The 13296-nt window shown below is 36.2% G+C and overlaps 1 protein-coding gene across 5 annotated transcripts in view; it reads left to right on the forward strand.

Moving 5' to 3' along the window:
- The window catches only part of LOC102674744 (monocarboxylate transporter 10-like), a 76767-nt gene that overhangs the window by 4514 nt on the left and 58957 nt on the right, over positions 1-13296 (forward strand). For 2 of the 5 annotated variants that reach the window (XM_031510700.1, XM_006616242.2), the window contains exons 2-3: positions 4657-4862; positions 5893-6058. In XM_031510700.1, coding sequence (XP_031366560.1) covers positions 4692-4862; positions 5893-6058 — 337 coding nt within the window. In that variant the 5' untranslated portion in view covers positions 4657-4691. Of the gene's footprint in view, positions 1-1370; positions 1396-4655; positions 4863-5892; positions 6059-13296 lie in introns of those variants that run through there. The other 3 variants (XM_006616243.2, XM_031510699.1, XM_031510698.1) reach the window with 3 other exon arrangements.

Genomic DNA, 13296 nt, shown 5'->3' on the forward strand with positions numbered 1-13296 from the left:
CGCAATTTCAACGTTTCCTTCGCCAATTTCTTCGCCTCGCAACGGTTATCGCGCTCGTCAATTTGCAAAACAACCACGTCGAAGCATCTCCTCCTCCACACGAAGCGTGGCAACACGTGAGAGAAGCACGAGTGGGTTGGTTATTCGGGGTTGCTCGAAGCACGTGCCTTTCGCGCGCTCCAACTTCCTGTCCGACACTCGTCCAACGCCGCCCCCGCACGGCGAAAGGTCACCGAAAGGGTGGGGTGGCGGCGATAACGCGCTTCGTTGGACGTTTCGTAATCCGTGCACGCTTGTCGAAGAATGTTTTCGCGTAGGCACGGACATGGCCGGCATGGAACGAGATAAAATGGCACACGTGTGGCATGATCGCTGGAGACGGTGGTGGATTCAATCTAGTCGGATTATCCTTGGATCCATCGGACGATCATCGATGTTCCATCCACAAGATCGAAAGATTGTCGCCTGTGTCAACTCGGCTTCTTCTTGGTAGTCTACGAACCATAATATTCAAGATCACTGGAAGATGAATAGAGGTAGCGTATTGAGGTGGTCGAAATGAATGGTGGAAATGCTGGATGTCCTATGATAAATCGCAATTAGAGAAGAATTAGGGGTTTTATGATTCTTAAGATCTCGATTGTGGGAATTATGTTTTTGGAAATCTTATATGTCCCTTGAGAGACGCGTTGAAGAAAGAAGGTGGAAGAATTTAAGGATAGATGAATTTTAATGATGTTCGTAATCTTGGAACGATTAACAAGATATATATATTTTCGTATTAGTTCGAATTGATAAGTAATTAAAAATTAAAATTTCGTTAAGAACGAGCAATAGTTTTTTCGTTTATTATTCGTCTTCGATCGTGATTCCATATATCATTTCACGGTATATGCGAGAGGAAGGTTTTCTAGAAAATAAGTTGCTTTAGAGAAGGTTTCATCGCAGTTATGGGGATGGAGAGATATTCACATGCCTGGGGGGTGTTAACAGTGTTTTCCACGAAGAAAGGACGATCTTGGAAAATGTACGAGGTGGTCGCGTTTTTGTTACGAAGAAAAAAAAAATGGTCTTTCTCTTGAAGAGAGGATGTAAGTGATGATTTGTATGGAACAAGGGTTGCTTACTCTGCCCGGGGAGAACGATTTAAGCGAGCAGCGTGAGAGGGAGAGGGATTTTCTGTGGGAAAGATATAAGTATCGAGTTATAGTGGGATGTTTCGAGGGAAATGCAAATGTTGAATCGCTAAGTCGAGTTTTTTTTTTTCTTTTTCTTTTTCGTTTCAAGAAATGGCGAGAAACACGAGATATTCCTTTTTTCCTGAAAAGTTTTGATGTTTTTTTAATGAAGAAATATTGGATTCAAAAAGAAAGAGAAAGAGAGAGAGAAAGAGAGGAAAGGATTTAATCAAAGCGAATGCGGATAAACACGATAAGTTCATCTTAATTTATAATGTAATTCTCGTTCTTTAATTTAAAATTTAATCAACTTTAAAAATTATTTTCTTGACAAAAATTTAAATATAATATATGAGAAGAAAATGAGATTTTTTTCGAAGAAAAATTTCAAGATCTTTTAATCTAAAAAGTATTAATGTATTTCGATACAATGAATACAATTAATAATTAAATGAATTGGACGAAAGAACGAGACAAACAATTTCGAATATATTCCGATCGATGGAAAATAACTCGCGAAACTGAATCGTGAATCGTAAATTTCATCCTCTTGATCGTTTCTCGTATTTAAAAACTCGATACCGAAACTATTGGCGTTTGGAAACGAACTTTCGGGCTTCGTTCGCGCAAAGTGTTTCGATTAAAAAGCGTTTTGTAAAAAGATTTACGGCACCGGGATGTTTTTGCATTCCGCAACGAGATTCCTCCTCTTTCGTGGTAAAGTTGAAATATATACGGGGAGTGGCGCATACAAATCCGCCATTTGTTTCCGGTCCGCTCCTTCTTATTGCGAAAGTTGCGCGCACGAATCTCGGCCGTGAAATCGAGTATCGAGTTTACGAAACGACCGGTCATTCCATCAACTATGGAAGTCGTAAATTTATCGGATCGAGAATCGATAAGAGAAAGTTGCATGGATTAATTCGAAATGGTTGCTCTCGCGCATTGTGTGAGATTTTAATTTAATTTTTTCTTTCGATTTAATAATTCAGAAATAAGTTTAAAAATAGGGGATTTTTTTTTCAAATAAATAAATATTTTATAGGGGTTTCCATCGGTTTTATAGGATTTGGAATAATAGGTATTTATCAATACAATTGGTAGATGATTGGTATTGCAGATTTGAGTCGAGTTTTCGAATGTAACATATTGTAGAAAAAAAAAATAGTATAGATATCTTTTGGAATTGTAGATATTTATATTTATATTAACGTTAAATGTGTGGCTTTGAAAAGTAATATTGATTGCAAAAATCGAAAAATATTTTTTATGCCAAATTCAGTATTTGTAACGTTAGGCGTGTATATTGCGAGGTATTTTTTATTCACATTGAAACATTTGGGTTATAGGGTGGAAAGATTGTAAAACAAAAAAAAAAAAATAATAATTTATCGAGGAAGGAACGCTCCATTTATTCGCATATATCGATATTTTATATCCCAATATGAACACACTTGGATACACAACGCACAGAATTATTATGAATAGAAAATATATAGATACATTTTTGAAAATACCAATATAGGAAATAAAGTAAAATATGTTGCAAAATTTATTTAAGAAGTTATCAGGTAATTTTCAACAATTTTGCAAATTGTATCATGCGATATATAATTTTTGCATTCCTCTTTCCTTCTTTATCTTGCAGAATGGAGATGTAATTCTGGCTAAAATTTCGTGTCGGTTATTAATTTATTAATTCAAATGAGATATCGCGCAAATAGATTATATAACATTAAAATTTGCAAAATTGATACGTGCTTCTAAAAATATTATTTATCATTTTTAACACATTACAAAATTAAAATTTATTTAACCTAAATTTCGACATGTATATTTCTACGAAAATTTTTATAAAATTTTCACGCATAATTCAATGATAAAACGTTACGATTATTATCCTATTAACTTAAAAAAAAAAAAAAAAAATCTCCATTCGGTTTTCAATATTCAAAATTTTACCACAAAAGAAATACATAAATCTCTATTTTTCTAACACTTTGTTTCCTTTTTGAACACACACAGACACACACACACGAATGGACGAATATAAAAACTATATAATATTTTCGCAGAGATTCAGATAAATCTCATTCCTGACGTCATACGAATATTCGCGAAATTTTGCGTGGACATATAAGCGGAACGATTTCGTGATAAATTTTACAGGCGGAAAACGGACAAGTCGAACCATGAATCCATTTCCATGGTCCCGTTTATTTATGCATATGAAGCGAGTTAAATTTTTTTTTTTTTTTACACAACAATATTCGCATCTCTGGCTCACGGGTCGTTTCGCTTCTAGACCCCTAGAAAACTCGTTTTGGATTGTCCTAATCGCGGTTCCATAGACCGAACCGGTAGTATTTTTTTTTTTTTTTTTTTCCCTCTCCCCCACGACATTCGCTTCACAGTCGGCTGAGATTATTTACACGGTACACGGAATTAGTCGCGGATTAATTCTTATTATGGCATACGCGCACAATATAAATCGCGATGATTTTACGTGTATTTGAGATTATTGAGGTAGAGAAATGTAGTTTTTTTCTGTTTCCAGTAAAGTAATTTCTCGTGTTTCGTAAATTCGTAATCATTTATTAATCCATATTCACTAGTGAAAACTATCGTTCATTATTTCTTATTCTAATTTATAAAATTATATTGCGTAATATATTTTTAATTTTCTTCTTTCACTCTTTATCATCAATACTCTTAATCTTAGAACTTTTGATACCTCAAAATTAAGAATATCATAACGATCAATAGATTTATATATTCTGATGCTGTTTAAATTTGAACTGGACCGAACATTTCTTGAATCATATTAATTATAATATCATAAATGTTATAGATAAAATAAATCTTATTCCTTACATTATACCCGAGATTATATCTCTTTCTCGTAACCGCAAAAGGGTTAAACACCCCGTTCATCCTATAATTATAGGGGACAATTTTAATCACTCCTCGAAAAGCTCGACGATGCAGCAAAAAGGAAAACATCGCGGAATCATCCCTTATCTCTCGTCGTCGTTCCAGCGGAATCCTCATCGAGAAAATACAGTTTTAATCCCGTCCCTCCATTTTACCGTTATCTCTCACGCGGTTCCACCATCCTCTCCCCCCTCTTAATTACAGTTCTCTAATCGACTGCCATCTACCTTCCCAGCTCTCATCTTATATTTTTCTGTTCTCGCAGATCCGTGCCCGGATCGTTTCGAGCCCAGCCCATCGTCGAAAGATGACTCTCGCGAGGAGGGATCATAGAATCATCGTGCCTCGACGATTTTCAATATCCTCCAAGCGTCCGTGGAATCGACAGCAATTATCAGGGATTAACTTCGAGGATATATAACATCGAGGAATAATCTTGGAAACAGGAGGAAGAGGAGGAGGAGGGAAACTCGCTCGAGAGAGCTGCGGCGGTGGAGCAGAGCAGAGGTGGATCAAAAGGAATTCCGGATTATCGAGACGGCGAGAGAGGATCAATGAGATGCTAGGTCCGCTGTGAAAATGCTGGTCGACGATTGCGGCAGCACGATGGGGTGGACTTCGGCCAGCGTGCGCGGGGGTTGGTCCACCCCTGGCGGGTGTAGGAATTCCGGGATCAACTTCGGCGGCAGCGTGCCCTCCCTTCACCCTGCAGGCTCGATAAGGTCCCTGCGATCCCAGCATTCTATGCAGGTATTAAAAAATTGGAGTTTGCTTTTATGATCTTGCGGATCGATGGTCGTTCGAGGAATCGTGTGGATTAATCGTCCAGTTTGTCGATCGATAATGTTGGGATAACGAACGACAAGGTTTTTCTTTGTCTATATTTACCCATATAATCGTTTCATGATCCCCTAATTAATTCGGATAATTTTTCATAGCTAGATTAATTCTATTTCTATATAATGATGGGATCGTTTGACGAATCGTGGATTAAGTTTGTATCGATCTGTTGGAAATCGATAATGAAGTTGTTTGTCTATATTTATATTCTATTTTGTTTTTTTTATATTTCTTAAATAATAGTTTCATGACGAATTTATCCCCTAATTAATTCGGATAATTCTTCGTGTAGGTTAGATTAGTTAGTTAAATTAGATTAAACTTCTATTTCGATAGGATCGTTCGACGAATCGTGGATTAAGTTTGTATCGATCTGTTGGAAATCGATAACAAACGAGAAGTTGTTTGTCTATATTCTATTTTATTTTTTTTTATATTTCTTTTACATACATTAAATATTAATAGTTTCATGATCAATTTTGTGCCTTAATTAATTCGGATAAATCTTCGAGTGTCGATAGTTAGAGATTAAACTTTTATTTCTGTAAACGACACATTCGTTTAGAGAAATTTTGAGAAATTATTACATTAGGTTAAAAAAAGTAGCGTGGATAATTTTGTTGATAAAACAAACTGTGATGAATCAATAGATAAATCTCGTTCTAATGGGATTCGTACATTGGGATGGTACATTGATTCGATTATCGATCCAAAAGTCGATGTTCGTCGAACATTAAGCTCTCGAGTGGAAATCGTCGATCATTTTACTAGAATTGGCAGCAACGTTCCTCGCCTAATCGGTATTCCGCGCTCGCGACACTTTCACACCCGTCAGTGGATATCCAACGACGTTTAATTTCCAAGATGCGCCGTCGATCGTCGCAATTTATCATGGATTCTACTTTTCTCGATGCACTGCAGACGTTTTCTTTTTCTTCAGGGTATGCCGGAGACACCGCGAAGATGCATGCACTGCCACCCAATACACGTGCCGAGCACCCCGAGCAATTACGTTCACCATCCCATGCAGTATTACACGCCGAGCCACTGCCCTGAGCCAAGGAATGGCGTGTACACTCCTCATCGGGGCAATTCTTATCACGGTGGTGAGTCGAAACGTCCTTTCTTTTTTCGATTCGATGTCACTTCTCGATCATTCAATTTTTTTGATTTAGAAATTTCAGTTTTTTAGAAACTTTGAAATTTTAGAAGAAAAACGTTATGTTGAATGATCGTGATCGTGGAAAATTTTCGTGTTATTCGTAAACGTAAGAAATATTTTTAACGATAATAGATAAAACGAATCCTTTTCAAATCAGGATTCATTTTTGTAATAGCCAATTTTATAACAATCGATTCGTTGTTCACATTTGTATACAAAGCAATTTTTAATAGATATTATGATAGCTATTGAAAATTCGGGTTCGACAACATTAAAATCAGAGATTCCGGGGTCTTCATTACCGAGTTCAAAGACTCCAAAGAGTTTTCTGTTATCGAGTTTCAAGGCTTCGAGAATTACGTTATTACGGTTTATAAAGACTTCTAAAATATCGCTATCCGGCTTTACAAGCTTTAAACGACAGAGAAATTATTTCTATTAAATTTTACGATCTTAAAACACACTAATAGAGTTTTATAATTTGTTTATTATCATCTCGAGTCCCAAGATATTAAAATTATCATTAGTAAATATTATGAATTTGAATCCCCAGCATATCTCCTGATCTTGTTATGGCAAATTTTATGGTTAAGTACTTTCGTTTTCGCATTTCGCAATGTTCCAACTACCGTAATTACGTTTATACTGATCTTTATCATACTTTAGTAGGAGTGTAACACAAATACACACACACATACATACATACATACATACATACACACGATACTAAACACGATATACGGTGGAATAAGTAGCATTTTCCTCGAACAAAATCCTGTGCAATGAAACGATATATAAAATATTTTCACTTATTTTCTTGACAAGAAAGAAGTTTAATTTAACACATTTTGCATTCCATTTGATTTCTCGAGGGCATCATTCAGCCAGATTGCGCAAGTTTTCTCGTAAACTCGCTACAAGAACGACATCATCCACTCCGGTCCGCGAGGTAAACTTGCTCATAATCTTCGGTGCCTCGTTGTTTTCGTTCTTGCGTCATTGCTTGCTGTGGCACCAGCCTAATCCGTTTCCGTCAACTTTAGAGATTACGTTCAATATTCAACAGCAAATGGATATTAAGAGGGAGGTAATGAGAAAAAGCAGGTTATAAATCATCGTAAGTATCACAAAGAGATACTTGTAATATTTCAAGAATAATTTTTAATTTGACGTTGCACGAACAACGATTTTCCCTTACTTTTAAGATATTTTTTAATATTAAATATCCTTCGATAAAGCCTCATTTGTGAACAGTCAAACATTGGTGAATGAAAGAAAAAGCTTCGAATCTTTTTAGCCGATAGCGATTTTCTATAATTTTAATCTTACGCTAATCTTATCTAATCCAAAATTAAATTTCATCACTCTTCTTTTCTCTTTTTTGGCATTCATTAATTTCGTTGATCAAAAAACTAATATTATTCAGAATAGATAGATTTCAAAGGTACGTTAGAATAGATTCAGTATCGAGAAACGAAAGGAGTTTAGTTTCTTCATTTCGCGCATCAGGTTTCCCTCTTTTCTATCATCGAAACGTAAAGTACTATCCAGTAATATCCGCTCTATAAACTAACAGCAATAGCCTCGTTTACCCGGTGCAGGAGCAATTCGGGCGAAATTAAGTTTAGATAAATCGGGTAGCAGGGCAGATATATCGGTCGGCTGACTGTAGATTTCGTTGCCCCTACAACGGGAGCATCTGTTCTAATCTTCTTTCGAAAATGTTGTGCTCGTGAAGTGTTGTCTCTCGATGCGTTTTCTTCCATTACAGTCTTATGATTTCCATTCGAATAAATTATTGGAATTGGACTAATAATTGCTCTCACCATTACCTCTGATTCCCCGATATCGTTTCTCTTTTCTCGTTCCGATTTAACAAAATTTTGGCGCGATACTGCTCTTTCTCGAGTTTAATCTAAAGAGAATCAATCAATTTTTCTGTTTAACGAGGCAAAGAGACGAATAATATAGAGAAAACGTTTTTCCTTTGAGGATAAATTAACAAAAATAATTTCATTAACATTTTCCAAGAAAATGTTTCGTAGTTCGATAGAATTTCAGCATTTTAATTTATTCATAAGTGATCTAGGCAAAGTCATATAGTGGAAGATATTGAAATTTCACGACGCATCGTTTCCTCTTCGTACGAAAGAATAGAAACGAAATTCTACGGATATATTTTCATCATCGGATAACAAAATCACGTTTTCTAATGAAAAATATCCCAGAGAGTATTTCGTGATCAACTAGAAGAAAGGGAAACAATTCAACAAGTTGACATTCGCGCGATACGATCGTTTGGAAAAATTTCGAAACGAAGAAACCGAATAAAGAGAAAGAAAAAGAAGAAAAAAAGGGAGGAGAAGTGGAAAAAAATCGAAAAATGAGCGAAGAAAAAGTTCACCCACACCACGATTTTACCATCTCGATGATAAAACTTCGCCGTTTCCGTTGTTCGACTCGCGTGTTAATCTCGCGTTAATGTCATTTACAAGGTTCGAGGCTCACCACGAGTCACAATTTTCACGATAAATTCGCGTTACACGATAAACACTTGCACCTGGATAAACCGGTCCGTATTTGCACTGGCATCCCCCCTGTGGCCAGCCGGCCGTGGGAATCGATCTCGAATCAATAGCCGCGTATCGTTCGTTTGTATTATGTAGATGAGGCCGTGTGCTCGAAATATCCTCCGCGATACGAGGAAAACTTTCCGATTTTTCGCTCGATTTACCGATTCACCATTTAGCCTTTCCCATTTTCGTGCCCGATCGTTTCGTTTATTCTCTCCACCCCTCTCTGTTTCTCCGATTCATCCTTCCTCTCTTTTTTCTTTAATTGCGGAATCGGAGGTCGGATGATAATGTGTAATGCGTTTTCGTGGAAGCGCTATGGATTTTTTAGGTTATTTTGTTCAATTTTGAAATATATTTCGTTCAATTTGCACGAAGCGTAGTTGCACAATTTTTTGGGATATCGAAAATGAGGAGGATAGGCAAGTAGAGAACACAGAATAAGTTACAAACGTAGAACAGAGCGTCTATGGTCAACCAAGTAGAATAGAGCAATTATGAGGAGACAGGTAGAGTAGGTCGATTTAGCCAGACAAGTGGCTGTGGTATTCGGATAAGTAGCGCGGGTTGGTTATGGTTGGAGAAGTGGATTAAACCAGTGGATTAGATTCGAACAAAGTACAAGTGTAAGCCAACTATTGTTGTGACAAATTTCCGTTTTAAAATCTTCATTTTCGTTATATCATACTGTCACATTATATAATTGCACCGTTAGATTCAAAAATCTATCCCGATAACAGTCGATTTTTATATCTTCAAAAAATAAGAATAATATTGCATCGATTACAAAGTTAAATCAGTTAAATTGTCGCACAATTTCTCCAAGATAATCGTGCTTACGTTCGTCTTTCGAAAAATAATTATCCCGGAAATGGAACGATTCCGGTTATCGTTTCGTAGCGACGTTTCAATCTCGAAAGCCACTCTGGAACAGCTAAATCATCCTCCGATTCATCTTTCAACGTTGCGGGCTTTTCCGTTCCAACGTCTCGACGAGACGCGTGTTTGTCCTTTCGTCCTCGTTGCCGATCGATTTTTGACAAATATCCCGTCGCGGGCGTACATATTTCAAACGGTGGCTTCGATCGGGACGCCTGTTTTTCTTCGTTACGCCACGGATGCGCCACGAAATGAAAACGGAAATACTGGTTGCTGGGTTTTCTCCGGAACGGGTCAGTATTTTGCGACTTTATCGCGGAATCGAAGCGGTGGATATTGCGGTTTCCTAAACGGAATTTCGAAAACTTGTTTAAACCCGTCGAAAGGCCAATAACTTTTTTTTATAAAGCGAAATCAATTATTTTATATATATATAAATATAATATATAATATATATTTACTTTATACTATTATACTTATATATATATATAATATAAGTATTCGTAGAAATTGGTTTTATTTATTCTATTTAAAATAGATAATTTTGGAAATTGCGAACGATTTGTTGAAATATCCCGAATATCATATCATCTTATAAATTACAAGAGATATTCACGCGTGAATAGCCGATTTTACAAATGCAAATTTCGCGAATATAATTCGAATCTGATTCAAATAAATTAATTTCCGAGTGTCATATTAAATTACACGTTTAATCGATAGAGATAATGTGCCAATATTTGAACGTATGAAATAACATATTCGTGATAATCGCTGCCATATCCAAAAATCTCTTTTACAAATCCTTTGCAATTTAATTAAACCTCGATCTAATCATCGATATATCGAAACCAATCTGAACAAATATCTCGTTCGCGCTATTTACACCATTTCAAGATCTCCCAATTAATTTATCTCATACACAGGGATCGAGAAAATTATCGAGAAGAGACAAAGGAACCATTTTATCTCTTTCAATAAAACAACTCTCCACTTTCTCCATTTTCCATCCATCATACCTTAATCTCCATCTGATCTCCATCCGCGTATCTCGCTATTTACACCATCCGTTGCGAGATATTTGATATTCCTGCAGAAAAAGAAAGAGGGAGGAACCGTTTGAAAAATTAAACGAGCCGTCTCACCGCATGAAACGTAATTCTTCGTATTCTTCCATATTTTTCACCTTGGAAAAAGGGGGAAGAGGCTATAAAATCACGAAATTCACACTCGGGTGGCGGTTATTTTTGCATCAAAGCAAAGTAAGTTGCGACTAGCGGTCAGATCTTGGAGGATGATTTTTCCAACCGACCCCTTTTTGACGCAATGGTCCTCTCCCCTTCCTCCATTTTTCAACCCCATCATTTCTCGAGCTCCTCTCCAACGCTCCTTATCTCCTTGGTAGTTAGTTTCGCGGGTAATTAAGAATATTTCGTTCCTTTGACCGATTTCTCGCCTATCCCCGCTCATTGTGTCCATCAGGGGAGAGGAAAAATTTCCTTTTCGCGTATTCTTTCTTCCTCGTCGCGCCAGATCTCGTGTTAATGAGACTTCCGCGAGGAAGATCGAGAGCAGTGTCGATAAATTGACGGCAGATAAGTTGGAAAGGAGGATAGGGAGAAACGATTTTGTCGGAAGGAAATAAATCGAAGGGAAATATCAAGTTATCGTTCTTTTGATATACGTAGTTTCAACTCAGAGGGAGAGATTTTTAAAATCGAGAGGCGAATGAATGACGAGAGGTACCCTAATTTTCTTCTGATTGTTCGATTTTTAGTTCGAGTTCGTATTTTAGAAATTGTATTTTTAATGGTAGCGAAAGAAATATTAGAATTATAATGAGTTTTTATATTTTCCTACGCGTAATAATATAAATACTCGACAGAGTGTAGAAATTATATTTTTTGGAATCGTTATATCGAGATTTATAATAAAGTTTAAAATCCAGGATATATGATACTTCATATATATGAATCCATGAGAAAAGTGAATTGATAATTCACAACACCTCTTATCCTTTTTATAATCCCTCAAAAAAGAAAAAAAACGGATACATAAATTTTAAATTTGTTTTTCGAGCAAAGCGAAGCACCGGTGAAATAACTCGAACGACAACTCCGTTATTTCTCCTCTTGTTTTCACACCGTGGAAAAGGTTTCTCGGTGGTTCTTCGGGAAAGGATCATTTTCCACGAGGAAAAGGTAATAAAAATGCAAACGGCGAGACTCGATGAAAATTCTGCCTTAAATTGGTTAAAAGTTCATTAGCTCGGTAAAGACGAATTTTACGGGGAACTTTTGCTGTTTGCGGAAACTTGGCCGTTGTAATTAAGAGAAAGGTGGAAGAAGAAGAAGAAGAAGGAAGAAGAAGTGGTAAAGAACGATGGCGGCGCGAAGGGTCGTGGCACAATTAAGAATACGTGTCACACCGATCCTTGTTTCTTTTATTCGCCTTTTGCTTTCGTTCTGACTGCTGCTTCGTTTTTTTTCTTCTTCTTTTTATTCCCCTTTTTACATTCTTTCTCGTTTTTCTTCTTCTTTTTTTTTTTTTTTTTACCTCTTCACAAATGATGTTCACGTGAGCACGCATACGAATCGAAAAATTGGTTTTCGAAAAATAGGTGGAAATTCGAATTGCGCGACTCTGTTTTCTGTGGCTTTTTATTCTATGGTCTAAAGTAACAGTTTTGTTTACTCTTTGTATTGTTTGTGGAAATATCGATTTACGACGATGTCGTTCTCGTACATGTATGTAATTCGAAAAAAAATAAAAATAAAAAAATAAAAAAAATTTCTCTTTAGATTTCTCCTGTGAATTCAGCTTCTATTTGTCCGAATATAATATTTATCAGATTTTTGATACAACAATTTTTACAAGAGATATTTTCTGAAATATTTCTAACTTCTCTCTCTTTCTCTTCTTTTTTTTTTTTTTTTATCGAAATACAGATCTAACGGAATAAAACGGACAAATGGATATACAGAATTGCTCTTACGACGATTAAAAAAAAAGTACAAAAGAGGGATTAAAAAAATGTATGCGAATATTTTCCACTGGAAAAAAATTGCAACTCAATTCCTGCCACGAATCCATCTCTTACTTTTTTAAATGTATTTTCGTAATATTAATCTGTGATGTTATTTATTCTTGTGCTTTTGTCAATTTCCGCGATAAATATTAAGAAGCTTTTAATGATCTCTTCACGCTATAATAAAATATTATAAAGAGATTTCTTAAAGAGAAGCAAACTTGTAAGCCAACTTGTAAGATTCTTCACGAATGTGTTTCTTCGTTTGAAAATCATCGATCCATTTTCTCGAACCCTCGGCCACAGGTCCGCCGTCCCTCGTTCTCACCCCATGGCAACTGGCATCTCCTTTTCACGAGCACTTTTATCTAACCCCCTTGACTCTTCTTTTTCCTCTTCATTTCTTTCAACTCGTTTCATCCCCGACCCCATGGCACGCGGCAGTGGTTGCCAGGCGGAAACCTCGTTGATACACCCGGTTCCGGCTCTCTTCAGATCAATTTTACAACGGCTCAAAAATTTTCTCGATTACGAAAAGTAAATTCAGAAATATTTGATAACGAACTCGATTAAAAATTTTAATTTTCGACGTATACATTTTCGTGTTCAATTTTCTTTGAATATTGCTTGAAACAAATGGAAATATCTCATCGAAAGTCGATAAAACTTTGAACTTTTTTTTTTTTTTTTTTTTTTTTTTTT

The sequence above is a fragment of the Apis dorsata genome, unplaced genomic scaffold (genome assembly GCF_000469605.1).
Source record: "Apis dorsata unplaced genomic scaffold, Apis dorsata 1.3 scaffold_256, whole genome shotgun sequence".
NCBI lineage: Eukaryota > Metazoa > Arthropoda > Insecta > Hymenoptera > Apidae > Apis > Apis dorsata.